This window comes from Meleagris gallopavo, chromosome 3 (assembly GCF_000146605.3).
Source record: "Meleagris gallopavo isolate NT-WF06-2002-E0010 breed Aviagen turkey brand Nicholas breeding stock chromosome 3, Turkey_5.1, whole genome shotgun sequence".
Taxonomy (NCBI): Eukaryota; Metazoa; Chordata; class Aves; order Galliformes; family Phasianidae; genus Meleagris; species Meleagris gallopavo.
This window is the reverse complement of record NC_015013.2, coordinates 26,827,103-26,847,818: the sequence shown is the minus strand read 5'-3', so window position 1 is coordinate 26,847,818 and position 20,716 is coordinate 26,827,103. Positions and strand designations below refer to the sequence as shown.

At 39.5% G+C, this 20,716-nt stretch overlaps 1 protein-coding gene across 1 annotated transcript in view; it reads right to left on the bottom strand.

Moving 5' to 3' along the window:
* VWC2 (von Willebrand factor C domain containing 2) overlaps positions 1-20,716 on the bottom strand; it is a 62,412-nt gene that overhangs the window by 38,077 nt on the left and 3,619 nt on the right. The window contains 1 exon segment of the mRNA XM_003204847.4: positions 16,326-16,455. Coding sequence (XP_003204895.1) covers positions 16,326-16,455 — 130 coding nt within the window.

Sequence of the window (20,716 nt, the reverse complement as noted above, 5' to 3'; positions counted from 1 at the left end):
TTACTGATTACAGATCTGTACCATCAAATTCTTTTTCTTTTTAAATAAACACTTAGCTGTGCCAAGGCCCCACTCTGTTTCATGCATTTTAGATAAAATTTTCCAGCCAAAGCAACAGAACCATGCTGTGATGGAAGCCACCATCAGATGCACATAAAATCTCAATAAGTACATCAATAAAACGGCCACTTAGCTCCTATCTAAGGAAGAAAGTTTTAAGACACTAATAGATGACTTTGTTGATGATGATTAAAACAGTGAGCTGGATGTGTGCTCATACAGTGGAGCATGCAGCAGGCAATTTGTTCTGCTCTCCCCTGTAGGGTTATAGCCAGTCAAGAAGGCACAGGGGCTCTGCACGATGCATGGCCACCACTGCTCTGCTTTCCATACCTCACAGTCTCTAATTCCGGACGTGTGCCTGGGTACATTCTCTCCCCTTTCACACAGAAAATATATCAGACTACAAGTGAGAATGTCTCTTTTCTACCTCAGTATTGCCAACCAACATTTTTCTTCAGTGTGTCATGACCTTTTTCCCCCTCTGTTGATTCCTTCTCCACTCTTTCTTCCTTTTCATTCTTCTCTTTTTTTCCACATTCCTGTGACTTCCATTTGTTGTTGGTTTTTTTTTTTTTTTTAGTTTAAGTCACTAATCCCTAAATCTAGGCTCTTTATTGAAAAATTTCATATTTCAATGATTATATTAGAGATGTACTCCCATGGTCATTCCAGATCAGAAGAAATGTTTTCACAGAGTCTACAAGTTTCTAGACACTGTACATAGACATTACAAGGACTAAACAAGGACTAGCACTCTCTGGAAAACTCTCTGTAACTGCTGTTTTATTCCTTTATGAAATTAGTCTAGACAGAAAGGGAGGGAAAAAACAAGCTTTTCCTTTGAGATCCCTCTTCTTCATTACATTAAAAATATAAACCTGAATGTAGCCAAGCAGAAGCCTGGGATACAGTAATATTTTGTTTTATAGTTCTAGCACATGCAATCTTAACTATCGTTTACCCCAGCCTCTGCTAACAGATCATACCAGTGGGAAAATAGCCAGTGACAGAAATCAAGCTACAAACCTGATACCTGCAGACTATCTCAGTCCTGCCAGTGGTCTCAAAGATCACAGAGAAAATACAAAGACTGCACACTTGTTTCTGGTTAAACAAAGAAAAAGTGGATTTTTATCAGTTTGATGGTCACCTTTTACATAGCACTGTTTTGTCAAAAGCCACAAAAGAAAAAGCTTAGCAGCAGGTAAAGTACATGTGGCTTTGACCAAACTCAGAGATTTATCTACAATATTTTACAGTAAGAATTATATTCTTTTCAAGAGCTGAAATAGGATTACAAAGCATGGAAACTGAAATCTTAAAATATATCTCTATATTGCTGCCTATGACCGAGCAGTTTCATTAATAATGTCGTCCTGAAAGATTTTAGTTTTGCATATAAAGTTGGTGGAAGTTTAAATGTATCACCTGTCTGTAATCCATATTAATTTTGGCAGGCATTTTGAATGGATGCTCTAAGAAAAATGGAAGATGTCAGTGATTTGCATGCTATTATCTAACTTGAAAGTTAACATGACTGTTTCCTTTTTCATCCTCATCCTGTACGTGCATAACCGTGGACACTGTACCTCCTCTACCTATTTTCCTCTCCTCTTCCATGTGTTACAGAGGCACTGTGAGCCTGCACTGCCTTAGAGGTTGTGAGCTGACCACATACTGTAATCATGAAGCTCTATATGAAGACTTCAAATAGACAAGGCCAGCTGCACAATGCTACATGATACAAGCATTTCTGAAAACACCTAATATTTTTGTGCTATCAGAAGAATGTAAAAAACTTGAAAATTTCAACACACTGCTTGTCCTCTGAGACAATACAGTAAGTACAAAAGCAATGATGAAAATGAGAGTCATGACAGCAGAGCAGAAGCAGAAGCTTTCTCCATAAAGCTGGAGATGTAAACTCAAGTCTGTTTCACGACCCACATCCCGGGCTACCTTAGCAATGTAGCTGTCAGCAGACACCTTTCAGTTCAGCTGAGAAGTCAGAGCTAAATAAATAACATGCTAACTACGTTTGTGCACATAAGCTGCAGGAAACTTGTGTGCCTTAAGCGCAGTAGCCAGATGGAATAATTAGACTCAGACAGATCATTGACCTTCCTAATAAAAACACCCCACAAATGTTAGTTGACTGAATAAATCTGTGTCATGTTAAGAAACTGCCAAATAATCCACGGAAATCCATCTATACTGACTCACAGTGTCTCAGCGGGTGCATCTTGCAAGAGCTTTAACATTCGGTTTTGGGTTTTCTTCAGTATTTCTTGAATTTTCTCTGTGGAAAACAGCAGTGGGAGTTCACTGCTGCAAACTACTCAGCTGTCTTTCTATGAAAATTTTGAAAGCACATATACATGCATTTATGCTAAGCTATTCTCTTTTTAATTATCACTGAGGCTGGGTTGTCACAGTAAAACAATTTTAGGAAAGTAAAGGCTTTGAGACAGCACAAAATGCAAATGTCATCAGTTCACCTTTTATAAATGGAAGGCATGACACCCATTTAAATCATGCTATTTTATCTTTAATCATAAAGGCAAATATAATCTATTAATCTTCTGTTTGAAAATAAGTTCATTATTTCACAATTACAAAGGCCGCATGAGACACCACTGACTCGCTGAAATCAAGAGAAGCTTTCCTTCCTTTCTGCGCCATCTATTTTTCCTTCCTCAGTGTGTATCTCAATGTTCAGACACATACTGATGAAGAATCACATTCACAGGAGACTACTCTGTTATTTTCCAGGCATTTTCGTGTCATATAATTCATTTCCTAGCCAATATATCCTAAAACAGAAAGGATTAGACAGAGTTCCAATTATTGCTAAGCACAATCTGTTATGAACAAAGCACATATCACAACCCCAAAGACAAGCAACTCTGGAAGAAGTTCACAGGCAGAAGATAACAGCAACTCCTCAAGAGTCCCATCCCTCTCAAGAAGATTAGAGCTGGCTTACTGAGCTGCAGAGACTGGTTGTGTTTTTCCTGTATCCCTGAGGCCAGGCATTCTCAGGGAGACAGTAATTTAGATATTTTTCACACAGAGGGTGGTGACGCACTGGAACAGGTTGCCCAAGGAGGGTGTGGATGCCCCATCCCTGCAGGCATTCAAGGCCAGGCTGGATGTGGCTTTGGGCAACCTGGTCTGGTGGTTGGTGACCCTGCACATAGAAGGGGAGTTGAAATTAGATGATCACTGTGCTCCTTCTCAACCCAGGCCGTTCTATGATTCTACGATTATCCAGAAGCTTTGTAAGTGCACATTACATTACCCAACACACACAGCTCCACTTGGCCATTCACTGGGCATTCCTGTATGAACAGATGCATCTTGTTATTTGAGATTTGTATCTATACAAGCAACTTCCACAGGGAAAACTGCGCATCAAAAACTAGACCTTATTTAAACAAAACACACATTTTCAAAAAATCAAAATTAAACCCCCTAAATATTCTGATAATTTCAACTCATAGCAAGCTCTGACTTTGAAATACCACTATTTTTTGGTTGGGATATTCCAAAGTGATAGATGTGACCGATGCCAAAGTTACAGTCAGGGCTTTGGTAAAGTAGTTTTATGTCTTCTACTCCACACAGCGTGCACTCATATATATACATATCAGCTATCAACATGTAAGGAGCAACAAATCTCAATAGTATCATAACAGTATCTATATCTTGTTCTCTTTTCAATCCCCTGGCTGAACGTGATTTTAACTGCTATTCAGTTGGATTCCTGCTAATGAATTAACATACAGATTTAGAACACACAGAGCTATATAATTATTAAGCAGGCAAACAAGGAGAGAGAGAAAAAGAAGGTAACAGATCAAATCATCTTGTGATTTATGTAGATGTAAATTAGCAATCACTGTATTAAAACTAGAAGGAGTACAAGGATGTATGAAATGTCTCAATCAAACTACTTAAACTCTCTGTTTTATCTACTTAACACAATTCCCACGCTCTCCTTAGTGTACAAGTTCTCTTCTCAACAGCAGTATCCATAATACCAGTTTGCTGGAAGACACTAAACACTGTAATAGACTTCACAGTAGACAGTCCAGTAATGTCACACTCCACAAACAAAGAATTCATGGGATTAAAGCATCTACAATGTTCCTAACTGATGCTAAGCTTCCTGAAAAGCATATTCACAGATAAGTTTCCCCACTGCCCTTATGCCACCTATACAGAACTGTGTCACATTCTCATCCCACCTGGGCCATAGCCAACCAAAGTCTGCCCCAGTTTATAGACCATCCGCTACACTGTAAAAAGAGATTTGACCTTAAAATTACTTTAACACTGACCTCTAGTGTCAATAGATGGGAATTTAATTTTTTATGGAGTCGTTGGGTGGAGTTGAATCTCGCATCTGCAAGGACTCAATAGGTCAGGTTGATGGCTGGATGATCTTGAAGACCTTTTCCAATCTAGATGACTAGGTGATTCTACAGTTCCATTCCCACTTCCAACAACATGCAGTTAAAGATATATCTCCAATTCAGGTACATGAGCTACAGACAAGGGAGATTTTCACTTTCTGCCGCCTACTCATCCAGAATATTTATCTCTAGTAGCAGGACTCAAAATGGGAGTCCAGATTCACTTTACCGCTCAGTATCCCCAAAACTTGCTTCAAGGATGGCAGAGGTTTCCAGAGGGCTCCTCTAAACAGCTGATACCATGGAAATCTTTATGGAAGTTACTTCTGGAGCATGGGTTTGGACTGCACAGACAGCAGGAGTGTACAACAGCCCCGTGAAGGATTAGGCAACACAGCAGACCAGAGTCCAAACTGAGTTAGTTACACGTGTATCCACATATGCATCAATACAAGCACATATATTTCAAAATAACTGACATGACTCTCCAGCTATTTTCAATGCAAATAATCTGCCATCAGAATGAATTTAACTAAAAAGACTATAGATTAAACCCTTCACTGATGTGAAATGAAGAAGTCTTCTCACACCAGCAAATGTTATCCCATAATGGAAACTGTACAACAGGTAAAAGCTTTCTGCTGATGAACTGCCAGCAAGAAAACAGGTTATTTTCCAGTATCGCAGGTACATATGTGGTACACTCCAAGAAGGTGTGCTTGTCAGCAAGTCAGGCAGCATACAAAGACCCCCCTTCCTCCACTGCTCCTCCACAGGAGATGTTAGCAATCTCCTGTGTGCTAGCAGCTCACCTGATCCCAACAGAACACAACAGCAATACCAGGAGGGAAACATCCCTTATTTAAACATAGCGAAATAAACACCGAGCCTGCAGATTTAATGTTTAGGCTACAGACCAGGTAATGAGATTTTCTGATGTATTCCAGCTGTATGTAGGAGTGCTTAGGGATGCACATGGATAATTAGATATAAATACCTATGGGACAAGAGAGAGAGAGTGATACACTAAATAACAGATGCAGAATGGTCTCTGAAAGTTGTCATAATCATTACCTCACTTGGACCTCAGCATCAGGGAACTGGTCTTAAAAACAATCATTTGCTCACGTTAGTGGCTGCCAAGCCTCCATCTAATTCGTTCATTAGCAATATATCAGGTTAGCAAGCTACCATGGCAGGAAAATAATTAGCTTTCCATTGCAGGGTGGCACATTTCTCTATTGCACTGACATAACAAATAACTCTATAAACTGCTATCATTTTTTTTTATTTTGAGGCCTATTTTTAATTTTAATTAACTCTTCCAAAGACTGCTTTAAACACACAAACTGCAATGACAGAGAGCTCTTTGACCAACCACTGCCGTCTTAGCATGAATGGCGATTATACAAGCAATTTATGGGTGACCTACCTTTAGGTCATCTAAACACAGCTTCATAGAATAGCTGAAAGCAGAACATGCCAAAAGGCATCCTCATTAGTTCTCCTCTCCATCATCTGCATGTACTGAGTAACTTGAAAGCATAATTTCAGATGGTGCTATTGTGTTCCAACACACATCAAAATGATTGTGCAACAGTTGTGTGGGAGATGGATTGCTACTGTTCTGAAGATTTCTTAATTAGGTTTGTTGTTTGCCTTAGTCAGAAGATAAGTGTACTTCCAGGATGCATTTGGCTGGGCTAAAGTCAAAGTAGCCTAGCCCTTTTTCTGCAAAGTGCTTTGAAAAGAGGTGGTTCAAAAAGGAAATTCTAAGATGTGGACAGCAGGAAGAAACAGTAACACTGAATATTGCTCACACAATAAAAAATTCCTATAACCAGATTTCTTTCAGACTACAGTATATAACTCCAAGGAGTTTCACTGTAACTGGATTAAGGCTGTGTACAGGAACTGCTGAATCACAGCCTGAACCTCTGATTGATCACCTGAGGCAAGCAATGAGTCAGCCACGGGAGCACAAATGAAGGTAATTCACCTGTGCTACTGGAAGGGGTGGAGCCTGGCTCCTCCTTCCTAGATCCCATTTTAGTGCTGATTGCCACTAAGAATCTTTTTCTAGAGATCACTTCTTGTGGAGAACATTGCAAGCCTACAACATCGGTTAGCATTTTCAATTATTATCTTCCTGTTGCAATAATCTTACTTAGCCTAACTTTCCTGGATATTTCTTAATTATAACATCTGTATAATCATTGATTACGCAGGCTGGTATTTTATTCCTCACATCAAAGATCTGATCTTTATTTTAACACTGGTAAATGATTATCTGTACTCTCTTGTGCAGTGTGTTATGTGGGTTAATTATATGGTGCACTCAAAGACCTCAATATGTATGATGACTTCTGATTTTCTTCCTTCTCTCTTGATTTTGCCTTATGGATACAGGGAAGATGTTTGTTGGTAATACCCCTTTCCCTCAGTACAACACTTAACCCTGCAATGTCTGATTCAAGTGCTAAGAACACCAGAGCCCTAACCTAATATCTTAGGGGAAATTTCAGTGGGCTTCAAAGCTTTCTTGCTGCTCCTCTCTGTAATTCTGCAATCTCTTCTTGCTAAGTGCTCAGCAAACACATAGCATTATACAAATAAGGTGGGAGGAACCAGTCTTTGTATAACAGCGTACTTCTAATAAATGCAAGCCTTTCTTAATGAAGCCTGACAGATGTTTATAGAAAGCATTTCTCATTGATATTTAACTAAAACCCTTTGGCAGAAATTTTAATAAGAGGTCATCAAAATACCCAAGCAATTTCTCTCACTACCTGACATATGGGTATGGTCAATTACATTTACCATTGTGCTGTCTTGTTACTCAGCTTCATAAAGATCATTAACAGTCACGACTCCTGCTTTCTGTTCTATCTTTAATTGGACTCATTAACTGCATATCTCCCCCTAAATTGTCTAGATTAACCTGTAATTTCCATTCTGATCTGAAAATGTTCCAGAGGACTTTAGACCATAGAGTTTGGGTTAGTATTATCAAAAAGGAATAAGAATGCTTTTGGAGCAAAGGAAGTAACAACTTTACTTTTTCTGAGAAAAGCAATTAACACCACAGTCCTGCAGAACTACCTTTGAGAAAAGATGTGACATGTTGTAAGTAAATATTTCATACAAAAGAGGTCCTAAACCAATTGTTTGGATACAGATGTTTTTTTATTTGAGGCTAATGACCGAATAGGATTTCGAATCCTGCTACAATGTATTGCTTGTTCTTTTTCCTGCCATTACTGTGGCAGGAAATCTGATCAATTCCACTGGAAAACAAAAGAAATAAATGACGCGTTATGTGAGCCTCAAGTAAAAAGATGGTTCCCTGGTACTGTATTAGCTGACTTGTGGAGGGCCTTCCTGCAAGTACTTCAAAGTAGTGTCATAAATAGCCATTGTGCAACAGCAGTGTGTTCCAACATCACAAGAAACAATCAGGGGTCAAGAGGAGAATACTCTTCATCCCAAAGACTGGTTTTCACACATTTTACACAGGCCAGAATTACTCCCATCCAAGGACTCCAGCACAGAAGAAAAGGCTCAAGACTTTGCGCAGAAGGGCATTTAGAAGAAAATGAAGTTTTTTGGTAGAAAATCATTCTTCTATTTAAAACATTTTCCTAAATGAAAAAAGCAATAAAAACATTTGGTTGCCTGTCATCTTTGGAATGCTAATCATTATGGTAACTGTGCTGGTAAAGGAATTATTTAGAAACTGTTATTTACTGTTTATATTTTTAATCACAGCTACATAGCTGAACATGCTCAAGGAAGCAAAACTGCATGGATAATTGGAACTGCAAGGAAACAATCTAAGGGTTCACGAAGTGAAAGCTGCTTCCAACTTAAAACCCAAGGTTTTAAATTAGGACAGCATTCGAATATCCAGTTGATACAGATGGGTGACCTGCTGGGCAAAGGTAATTGTCAGGGACTTAATTCAGGACTGTCACAGCACACAACACAGAGGAGTTCCCCACAGCAGCGGTCTGAAACAGTAAGACACCATTTACAGCCATGAGACTAAAATTAGCAAGTACTGCAATTTTACAAATATTAACAAAAATATCAGAGGCTTTTCAGCCTCTTGGGTGAGAACCTGTAACTCCTCTTCATTCAGAGTCCTGTTCCAAACATGTAAAGAGCCATACAAGTCAGCCCCTGGTCAATATAATGTCAAGAAAGGAAAAAAAAAGTTCGTGTTCTCCATCAGATCTGTTCTTCATTCACAACTGAAGTTTAAACAGGACTGGAAACAAACTTCTGAGACGGTTATCATGCTCTTTTAAAACTGAAGACATCCCAAAGGAGGAGGAGCTGCAAGGAGTTTGGGCAGCCCTCACATTAGCAATGCTGCCCAGTGTGGAAAGGCCACCTTGGGGGCACAGCGCAAATGAGAGAATAGCAAAGCATTAACAAACAAAGTCTGAAAACCTCAGCCAAACAAAATCAGCTTCCATTAGGCAATAAGTCATCCAAATCAATTCACATCTTCCTTAACCCTTACACTCTAACTACCTGTGGAAAAATAAGCACAGAAAATTACACTGTGTTGAGAGGTAAAAGGAGATTTTGAGTGTATCACTTACCAGAGGAATGCACTGCCTGTATACTAACAAATTGCAACACCTCACTACAAGACTCCAGCACCCCTCGAAGCCAAGCACTCTTTGATGCCTTAATGAAATAGCAATGAAAATATATATATAAAGACAATACACAAAGTATGTATCTTTCTTCAGTGCTCCTTTTATCTGCATTGCAAAATACCCAGCAGCCATGTACTCCTAACACTGTATTGTTGTAGTGCCTAGCTTCTACTTGCAAGGGGAACTATCTGTAGAGAATACAGCTGAAAGCTGAAATGGACAGGTGCTGTGGTTCAGCTAATGTCAGAAAATACACAAACTTTCTGCAGCTCAATCTTGAACAAGGTAGAGTTTTTGAATCTAAGAGATCAAAGTTTAATCAAACACTATGGTATTCCATTGATACAGAATTTTATTCCAAGGATATACAGTGAAATGCATGTGAATATTTCAGACTTTGGGTTCAGACATGCCCTCCAAAACTTTGCCACAATTCCAGTAAGCAATGTATACAAAATTAAAATAGACATCCAAGAGCAAAATCTGGGAGCAATATTAACACTGGAAATATATTCCCTGATGAATCAGCATAAAGACCAAAACCAAATGCAGAAAGAACTTCCCTTCTCTTAGCACTAATTTTCAGAACTTTCTCTGAACAGCAAAGAAAGAGCACTGGATGCAGTGTGTGGGGCACAACGTAAGCTCCAGGATATCTTAACATCTTTTCTAACTCCGTATGTATGTGCAAATTATACTGTAACACAAATTCAAACAATTCTTATATGAAAAGCTGTTTTAAAAAAACAAAAGTAGCTGATGAGATCATTTTGAGGGAAGACGGGATACTCATTTCACTGGAAAACAAGAAATCCCCCAGTGTGCCTCCATGTGAAAGAGAAGCTGTCAACAGATCAAGTGATAGCACGCTGTTTACCGCAGTATCTCGGTGGATATTACCATGAAGGCACTGTTCTGTTTGAAATACATCCAGGATGGTAGGTGCATAACAGAATCATGAAGAGCAATGTGAAGTATGTATTTCTTTTTCTAATACATGTAAGTTGTCATAAAAGTTATTCTCCTCTCCCACACCCCCAAGAATTTCAGGTGATTTTTTGTGTTTTTGTTTGTTTGTTCCTTGTATTGACAAAAGGAGCATTCTCATCTTTCTGCTCCTGGAGCTGAAGCTAAATACCTCTGAAGGAGCCGTGACACACTGAAGCAAGGTCCTGACTGCACTAGGAGGAGTGCGCAGCTCGTTCCCCCAGGACTCTCCCTTCCACTCAGCCCTATGGCACACTTCCTCACCAACTTGTTTAACCTACAGCAAAGAGGCAGTCCCTGCCAGCAGCTGTCAAGGATGACTGACAGGACAGAATACAGCAGTAATACAGCAGCTAAGCCTGCAGTATCAACTGAAGAGAGAAAAACTGGCTCCTGAAGAAAAGCTGCTCAAGCTCACCACAGCAGTCTGTAATGAGAAAATATTGCAGACTGAGTTCTGGAAAGCCTATAGGATACACTGCCTTAATATTTTAATAGGTTATTCTGCATCCTCCTGCCTTAGTATATAAGCACTACTTTAAGCATTAGTATACCTTCAGATTGCCCTCACATGTCTGAGCAAAATGACAGGATGCTACATACTCAAGCACAGTTATTGTTGCCTGTCAACAGCAGAACTCCCATCTGAAAGCTTTTTGGCTTATAGTGATAAAAACAACAGAATACATATACATGGTACTTTTATGCAATAAATATAGAGATTTCTATGCAATAAATATAGAGATTTTTCCCGTTAACAGATTAAGGCTCGGTATAACTGGTATAACTCATTTTGCCATGTCTTCAGACAGATCCTTCTCATCCTCTGATAACTGTCTAGCGTTAAGTAAACCAAATGCTTTGCAGGCCAGTGTAACATACACACTGAAGAAATACACTCTGGGGCAGTTACAGCATCCGCAACTACTTAGCTAGCTCAATGTGGAAATACCGAAGTCAACAATGGATCTCATTGTGTGTACATACATATAGAATCATAGAACCATCAAGGTTAGAAAAGATCACTAAGATCATCCAGTCCAGCCATCAACCCATGACCACCATGTCCACTAACCCATATCCCTCAGTGCCACATCTACTACACCTTTCTTGAAAGCCTCCAGGGATGGTGATGCCCCCACCTCCCTGGGCAGCCTGTTTCACCACCTCATCACTTTGCAGTGGTAATCCATGCACATTACAGCAGGTCTGATCCAAAAGAAAAAAAAATGACCCAACAACAAAATCCTGGGATTTCTGCACTGGAACCACATGCGGCTTGTGTAGCCATCAATCTTCCAAAGTAAAGAGGAAAAAATTAGAAGCAGAGAGAGAGATTAAATAGTGTTAAAGGGATCTCTTGAAACAAGATGACTCAGACTGATCTTCCTCGCAATTTCATTAACAGAAGATACAGAAGCAATAAAAATTACTATTACCAGATTACTGACTTCACCTACTAGATTTGAAGCCACTCTAAACACTCAAAGCAACCATAAAGGAACAAGTCTGATATTTCTTTATTTTCCATAAACAGTTGCCAAATTTTCTGCTACAGTTTTTCACCTACCTGCATATTCACTAGGCAACTTTAATCACATACAGCTGTTCATGAAACTTTAATGGTGTTTTTCCCACTGAAACATTAATATTTTCTGGTTAACAGTCCCATATTATAAATCATTTTGTGAAACACAGCCAATTAAAGCACAAAGTTTCTGCAGAAGTTTTTGCTAAGTGACTGAAGATCACAGAAACACAAAATAAAAACTATCCACATAAAGGCATTTGAGTGCCTGAACTGAACTCAGCAGAAGGGAGCAAAATACTGGCGCATAGAGCACGGACAGAACAGGGATTAGGGTGTAAGGATTTTTTGTTTACTAGGTTATTTTTTAATGAAAATTCCTTTTTTAGTAAAATGATGTATTGTTTCAATCTTAGCAACTGGATTTTACAGTTACTTTGTAATCCTATAATTACATCCAGAAGATCACCATGACCACCTGATTTGATCCCTTTCTTAAGGGAGACTAAGAATCACTCCCTGACTTTTAAACTTCTGCGTCTTCTCTGCTTTATATAAATTATTTGCCACGACATCACTGAAAAGAGTCTTTAAACCAAAAATAGATAAAAGAGAGAAGAATCAAAGATACTGTTTATTTAAGTTTCAGCAGTTCAACTCTTGATGTTTGCAATAGTCCTGCCTTGACATCTACCAGAGCAGCATTACAACACTTTCTCTGCTACTGAGACCAGGCCATATACGGTTGACGGGATATAATATTTTTTTTAAGCATACTGTAGAAGGATATTAAATTTTACAGGTCAGATTCTCCATGGTGCTTGTATAAGGCTGGGGCTGCAGGAAGAGCAAACAACTCACTGCCATGATACAGTGCCCCCGTGTCTGCCTGGAGAAAGTTCCCTTGGCCTTGTTATGGTGGGATGGGTCTCCAGGCCACAGCTCACACATTTTCCACCGTTTTTAAATAGATCTGGGTCTCAAACTGAGACAAAGCTATGTTGTACCTCTGAGAGTGCTTCACACAAACTGAGCTTCCCACCTGTCATTCAGAAGCCTATCTAAGCCTCTGAAGCACAAACAGGTAAGTGCTAAGGAGGCACCTAGACCAGCTTCTTTCTGTCTGGGATAATCTTTCAACGAAACAAAAAACTGCTGGGGACCTTGGAACAAAATGGTCTGCGGTTTTTGTTTGTTTGTTTGTTTGTGTTTTTTGGTTTTGTTTTTTTCTAGCAACTCCCTTTCAGGCTCCATCTGGACCTTTGGTTTTGCCTCCCACACAGCAAGCTCAGTTCAGCTGTGCACAGCTACCGGGGCTCAAACAGAGAGCAGAAGTGGAAGAGACAAGCAAGGTAATTCAATTTAGAAAGATAATTCACTTTTGGTATTAGCCATTCCCCCGCCACCCAAATGAATCACTAGCAACAAATACCCAACCTTTTTCTAATGGAGAAAGAGTGCTATGCTTATTATCTTCATTCTTCACTCCTGATGAGCTGTAGAAATGTTTGTGCCTGATTCTCAGCATATTGGTATTGATATAAAAAAGGGTCTGCCTTTACAGAAGCAACCACAAAGGAGGAAGAAGAACAGGACAGGGCACTTGTTACCCAGTACAGCTCTCTGAAATGCAATTTAAGTTTGCGTTGTTTTTTTTTTTTTACTACTGCTGCTGTTGGTTACCTGAAGCTCAACCTCCACATGAAGAAAGCCTCTCTTCCATTCCTCTCTGTCTGTACTTTGCATCTTTGCAGGGCATATAGATGTGATAAACACAAAGCAGCTCCCTTCTTATAGTGCCTCAAGATATAAAAAGGAAGCAAATTCCCCCTAACCAAAGATTTTATCAGTGAGGTACACCTTTCATCCCTCCTGTAAGCTACTTTTCTGAACAAACACTTCGTTGAAGTACTGCCTGTCCCTGTCCACAAAGAAGAAAGTGACATCTTCAACTATGAAGGTATCTGGGCTCTTTCTTGACAGACAGAATGTGATACAGAAGATTATGAGATTCTGTATGTGAGGCGGTTTTTGGCTCTGCAAGTTTTCCATTCATTTCTTTGGTTGAAAATAAACATGAAACTATGCACATGCAGCATTGCACAACAGCCTATCCCTCCTTCATTGAAGAGTTGCTGGCACTTCTGTGAAATCAGGTTAAAGAAGTCAAAGAAGTCACTCTCTCCTTCCTACAAGAGAGAACATACATTGTCCCACATCTGCCAGGTGATTGAATTCACTCATTCCTAATCATGACTAGCTCCCCCTAACTTTCCTCCACAAATCTTATTCAGGTATTTGTGTGAGTTCCTATTGGTGATGGATGCAACCGTCTAGCTCCAAACCTGTTGGTTCACCGCCAGTGATCTACAGGTCAGGGAGGTTGGGAAAGCACTGTATGGTATAAAGTGCCAGGAATGGGAGGCATATCTAAATAGGATTTTATTCATTTATAGTGCACAAATTCTATTCAATACACAGAACCCAAACTTTACCCTCTACCTTTTCTTGTTCTATCTACAGTAGGATGCTGAGTATGAAAGCAGTCATCTCACTTGCACACTCTCCATGGCTCTCTAGAAAGGCAGGTTCCACCTTTCCCACCACACGGGCTATGTGGCTGAGCAAGGTGTACATCTCTTGAGCTCCTGTGGGTTACTAACATGACATTGTTGATGTCATCCCTGCTGCAATCAGCCCTGCAGCACAATGCTGTGATTGTTTCCCCTGACTCACATTCACAGCGCATTTGTTCCAATAGGCTTGAAAATGACGGGATGAGGCAGGCTAGGTTTTCCTGCTCAGTTGGTTTTTGCTCCAATCTAATTAAAAACATTCAGTAACTCACTAGAGTTCCTTGCAAACTACACACATTCCATGCTTTACAATAAACTCTGAAAGCAAGCTGCCTGATATTTTCTAAATCAGCTCCTTAAATTGAGAGGATTTCTCAGGAATTTCTTTACAATAATATACCAAAGCTGTGTGTTGAACCAGAAAAGTCAAGCCTCTTTTGAAACATCTTGTTTTTGCTGTTATTGTTAATGGCTTTATTTTCTTGTCTAAAAGCTAACAAGGAAAACCACTCTTGGTCCTCTGACATGCACAGAAGTGACAGGACAGCTCACTGGAAACAGTCAGCTCTGGTCACCTTGGTTTGAAACTGGGTCAGTGATGCCAGCTTCTGGGTATACCGAAGGAATATGCAATTAATTTGGGGATTCAGAAGCTGAGGGCATGAACATTCTCTGCTTGCAGGCAGAACTCAAGTAATCCAGCTTTTGTGCTTAAAGAGCAGGCAGTCATGTCATAACTAAGGCGTGTTTACATATGGTTTTTGAAACAGGCCTCCTTTCTGGGAAATGCATCAGGGGATCTTTGGAACCAGTTAAACCAAACCCCACATTGTCACACCAGCTTAATTCAGAGGCAAGTGGGAGATGGCCACCACCGCAAGTATGAGAGAACACGTGCTGGCAGAAAAGTCGTTGGAGCTCCGAACAGTGCAAGCACCTCTGGAGACAGTCAGAGGGAAAGACCATGCATACTTAACACTTAACACATTGTGCTTTCAACTCCGTCCCTGGCACCGAGAACAGACCTTACTCCTGCCAACAGTCTCTTAGTCCTTGGTGCCTCATGAAATACCTGTCCTCATCTCCAAAAGCAGAGTACACTTAAGCTGTACCGATGGGAACAAATTCCTTCAGGGTTGTAACAACCAATTAAGGGATGGGAAGCAATTACTTCTATGTCCATACAAATGAAACTCCTGCAATGCAATTAACTATCCCTTATCATCTACTGTTGAATTTCTGAAAAGCACATGCTGCACATTCTCTCCTTCCCTAGCTTTTTCACAAATTTAATCAGTTTGTTTTAGCTAATGCAGTGGAACCAACCTATTCTAGAGAAATAATATACGGCTGCAAATTACCTGAATATTTTCAAATGTTTTTTTTCATTTAAAATATAATTTGAGATTTTGCAGTATTCATTTCTATTAATATATTATCATTTCTTCTTTATAAGTGATGAGCCAGTGTGTCATGTAATTTTTGTCTTCTAAATAGACCAAGACTTTGATCTAATGCAAGCCCTTGCTGGGAGTTGAGAGACTTTCTGTCTAATTTAGTTACAAAAAATATTCAATTAAATTTGGGAGTTTAATTCATTTAGTTATGAAAATTAAATGAGCTCAATAAGGTACATTTGATTTGCCTCAAGGAAAAAAAAGGGGGGGGGAGGGGGGAAGAGAAGAATCTGTGAAACGGGAAATGAGGAGGGGAAAAAAAAGTAACTTTTCTTCTCAAACTGAAAGGTATATAACATGAAGAGCCTGCACGCATTTTAGTGTGGCTATATAAAACATATCTACAATAAGTTTATTTACAGTTTCAATCCAGAGACCACATAAATAAATGGCATTAACACTCTAAGTCTCCTGGGTAACAAAAATACTGATAAGTCATATTTGAGTCCACCTCAGTCAGTGGGAGATTGGACTCCTCACACCAGGAAGGCACCAGTCTTACACAATCTTTCTCCATCTCCCTTTGGAGAAAGAGGAAGCAATGGAAATTATTCTGCAAAAATGGAACAGAGCCACTTGGATCCCTCTGAGAGAAACCCCCTTCTAGTTCTCCAGCAGTCACTTACCATTTTTGCAGATAGGACAGCACTGATCAGGCTCATATACTGGATCCACGCACTCGGTCTGGGGACAAGCTGACACAGTGCACAGCACTTCACCATTGGCTTCACAGCGACACTTCTCACATGGAGAAACCTGAAACACAAATCCACTCAACTTTTAATACTTTCAATTCTTCTTTCCTTTATCTCTTATTCTTCTTCTTTAAAAAAAAAAATGCTTTTTATGGTCTGAATAATGCAGAGGGCAAGGCTGGGCTCCTGCAAAATTACAGGTCTGCAGCAAAATGAGTCGCAAACTCTGCTGTGTTCCAAATGGAACTGCTAAAGGGATCTTGGGAACAACAACTTCTTAGATTTTAACACAAATAAAGTAAAAATATTCCTATATTTTTAGTGAAATTCCAGCATAATAGGTTCTTAATTCAGTTGAAATTTTGTTTAATTTTGTTGGATGTTCAAAAAATAATTTAGCAAAAAAACACTGCATTAAAAATAAAGGAGAATTTTTGCTAAATGAAACATGAAACTCCTTTTAATGGAAATTTTCATTGCATTTTTTCCAGGTTTGAAACCTCTTGGTGGCAGGAAGTTGCATTTCACTGAATGCAACTTCACTGAAAATGATCATTGCCATTGTGAAATAGGGAAAAACATCCTGTGAATTCAGGTATTTCCCAGGGGTTAACTACTGTTTTGTAATATGTGAAACTTTCTGAAAAGAAAATGCAACTCAAAGAAAGAGACGAAGCCAAAAAAGAAAGAAATGGGGTCATCCTTTTTTACCTCCTGAAACGTAACTGGTTTTGAAGAATTCTGCAGAAAAGAAGCGCCAGGAGATAACTACTTAAATGACCTACTTCAATTAAATTAATTTCTAACAAAATGGAATCAAGGATCCCTGTAGGAAAGATGTGGACTGTAAAACGTCTGTATTTGTTAGATGTATAATTCCAGTTGTTCTCTTCCCCACAAGGTGCTGCACATGGCATCTCTAATGTCCTTGTACTCCTAGAGGAGCTAGAGGTAAAAGAAGGGCACCAAAGAAGAAATTGTATACGTTAAATTGCATCACTATTCTCAAAAAAGCCCAACATTGCTATCTGTGCTCAAAGCACAGGATGAAAATCTGGCTGCATGTTAATAACAGTGATCCTCTAAATACATCATCTGTGCACATTCCAGGTTTACTTAAGGTTAACACTTCGACAAGGCTGGTTTTGCTTGCAGTCTTTCCCATTCCAGATTCCAGCTGGTACAAAACAACCAGCTTCTGCATTTCTCCAACATGAGCAGAGTAACCTCAAAGCTAAAAAATATAGTCTTTGTTATGGAGAATCATGCAGATCTCTAACTTGCAGATTCTCTGGTATCTTCTCCCTCCTTCTGAAGCAGCCTATCACATTTTTTTTTCCCTCAAGTCCATTCTTGGCTTGCTTGTCCTGTTCACATCTTTCTCACTTCCTGAGTTCAAATACTTTGATGCTTGCACAGCATCATCTCCAACTAAATGCTCATCCATGCTTTGCCACTTCTCTTCCCACCTGCCAGGACTGTCATTTCTTTATGCACTCGTGTATCTTTTAACACCATCCCCTCTACTTAGAATGCCTAAATAGGGTCTCTTGCTGTGTTGCTTTCTGCTTTTATTACTATTATTTATTTCAGACTTCCTTTGCTAGCTACTTGCTTCTAGATTTCCCCTTGCTTTGCACTCCACTCAGGACAAAAATACATCATGCATTTATAAAATGCTACATGGAGGCTGACAGCCCACTACCGCAGACTTTTATTGCAGGCTTTTGGACAGGAACTTTGTCTTGTAATTGTTCAAAGACTGCCATGTTCACTTGCAGAGTTGGAACGTCAGCAGATGAGGAGATTTCTGATCTAGTGTTCAGAGTCAGCTATTTCAGGCAGTCACTTGAATTCCATGTGAAAGTTTGAACGTAAGCAAAAATGAGCTCCTGCAAGTCATTAGTAAGAGTCTTCCCTCTGGACTTAGGTGCAGAAAGAAATGCTTATTAAATTATGAAAAAAAAAATTAGAAATCCTATTTGATCAGTGCTACTAGAACTCAGTTCCAAGGATAAGGTTCAACAAGGCAAATCTATAGCTTTCAATAGGCTTCAACATTTTTATGCATAAGTCTAAAACTTCTACAGTAACAAACCATTAAGTAAAGCATTGATAATACTGCAAAACAACAAACAAAACTGATCCAATCTTTGTCTAGTAATGATAATTTGGAATGATGCCCTTTCCTCTTATACAGTGTATAAGATGTGTTCAGTTAAGGACCACATCGTTCATGAATCAGATCCACTACTGCTCATGTTACACTGCCTGTTTGGTAATGATGGATTGTTTCAGGAGAATGCATACAGAATCCCAGAACAATTTGGGCTGGAACGGACCTTAAAGCTCACCCAGCCCCACTCCCCTACCATGGGCAGGGCTGTCACCCACCAGCTCAGGCTGCCCAGGTCCCCATCCAACCTGGTCTTGAGTGACTTTAAAGACGGAGCACCCACAGCTTCTCTGGGCAGCTGTGTCATTGCCTCGTTACCCTCATTTGGAAGAATTTCTTCCCAATATCTAATCATAGAATCATAGAATCATCAAGGTTGGAAAAAACCTCCAAGATCATCAAGCCCAATCTAAACCTACTCTTTTGTAGTTGAAAGCTATTGCCCTTTTTTTTTTAGCCACTACGGGGTCTGGTAAAAAGTTTCCATCTTTATCACACACCTTTAGCAAGCACTGCCAACTGTTAGGCCTGGTTTTCTTCAACTTTTCCCTTACTGGGTGGGATAAACACTCCTCTGATGTCTCTGTTAAGTCAACTGTACAAACAGCAATTCGTGACAGCAGTTCGTGACTCCCTGCCACTCCATAGTCCAAAGGTTCCACTTTCCACTTACCCAGGAACATAGATTCCATAGGAACATGCCCATGGGAACATAGCCATGTGGCAAAGCCATCAGCCACACAAGGTGTTATCCTACTCCAGGTATGTGTCAGAACCAGAGATCAGATTCCAATGCTCACAAATCCTGCTTTGTTGCTGCTTTCCCCCCCACTTTTATGAGGCTAATTTTTATACCTCAGTGTTTACCAAAGTCAGTAGGACCACACGTACAAGCTTAGCCCACTTTGGTGAGGAAGGGGACTGGCATCAACGAGGTTCTGCATACATTTGTGCTCACAAACCTCTTTTCAAGCATGTAAGTGAACCACAGGAGCTGCTAGAACGGTATTAGTGTCAAGCTTTATCTATTCATTCTTGGACTAAATGGTAGAGCACTGCTTTTTATACATTATCATGATGTAGCAGGAACTGTAGAAAAACAATTTCTTATCTTAATGGCAGCTGAATACTTGGGGACATAACCATCATTAGAGAGAGAGACAATAAGACAGTGTATTACAACAGAAGTTAAATAAATCAGAATGAAAAGAAATTTTTGGTCCTTCATTTCTTCTCCTCTATTCCTGTAACGTAAGAACATTCCCTGCAGCACAGTCTCTAATGATAGCCAATGCAATGAGCATTCCACTTGTTCATCTGGGAAACCACCAGTCTCGCAGAACTCACACTTAGCACATTTGACATAACCAGGCTGGACTGGAGACGACATGACCTAGCAATCTCTCTCTGAAGACTAACGATGCCACGACTCTCTGGTCTGCAGATGAAGTTATTAACTACACAGCAGCAGTAGATTTGTCTATGAAAAAACTGGGTAAAGACAACAAGAAGCACAGAAGTCTGAAGTATTCACCAGGCAGCTGTAAAACCTGTAGAAAATGTAGTACAGATGGCAAAAATAAAAACTTCTTTAGAACTGTTTACAGGGAAGTTTATGAGCAGATGTGTAAACATTTTGCTATCAAGTTGCAAATGTAGGAAAAAACGCAAACACATAATTGTGTAAACAGGTAGACTTCCCACTAGTAGAGCATGAAGAAAACTGAACGTTAATAAGAGTAGTAGGTTTATCAAGCAACTTACAACTTAAACTGTTGCAATTAAGAAGTGAGAAGTAATTGACACTCATTAAAGTTCTGATACACAGTAAGCTGAGCTTTGTCTTTTCCCTTCCCACATGCCAAATAAAATATTATAGATTATATGTAATCCACATTTGCTCCTTGAGCTTTGAAAACATCTAAACTTAAAAAAAAATCATAATCCCAAAGTGATTTGCTATTCTGCTGGAATTTGAATAATTATTTTCTTTCACACAATTTCGGAGAACATAAACAGAATTAGGCTGACAAGAATTAAATGTACCAGCCTTGCTTTTATTTCTCTATCACTTCACAGTGTCACAGATGTTTCAAAATTTGTTTGGGTTTGTTGACTTTCAGATTTCCAAAGTATTCACCCCCCC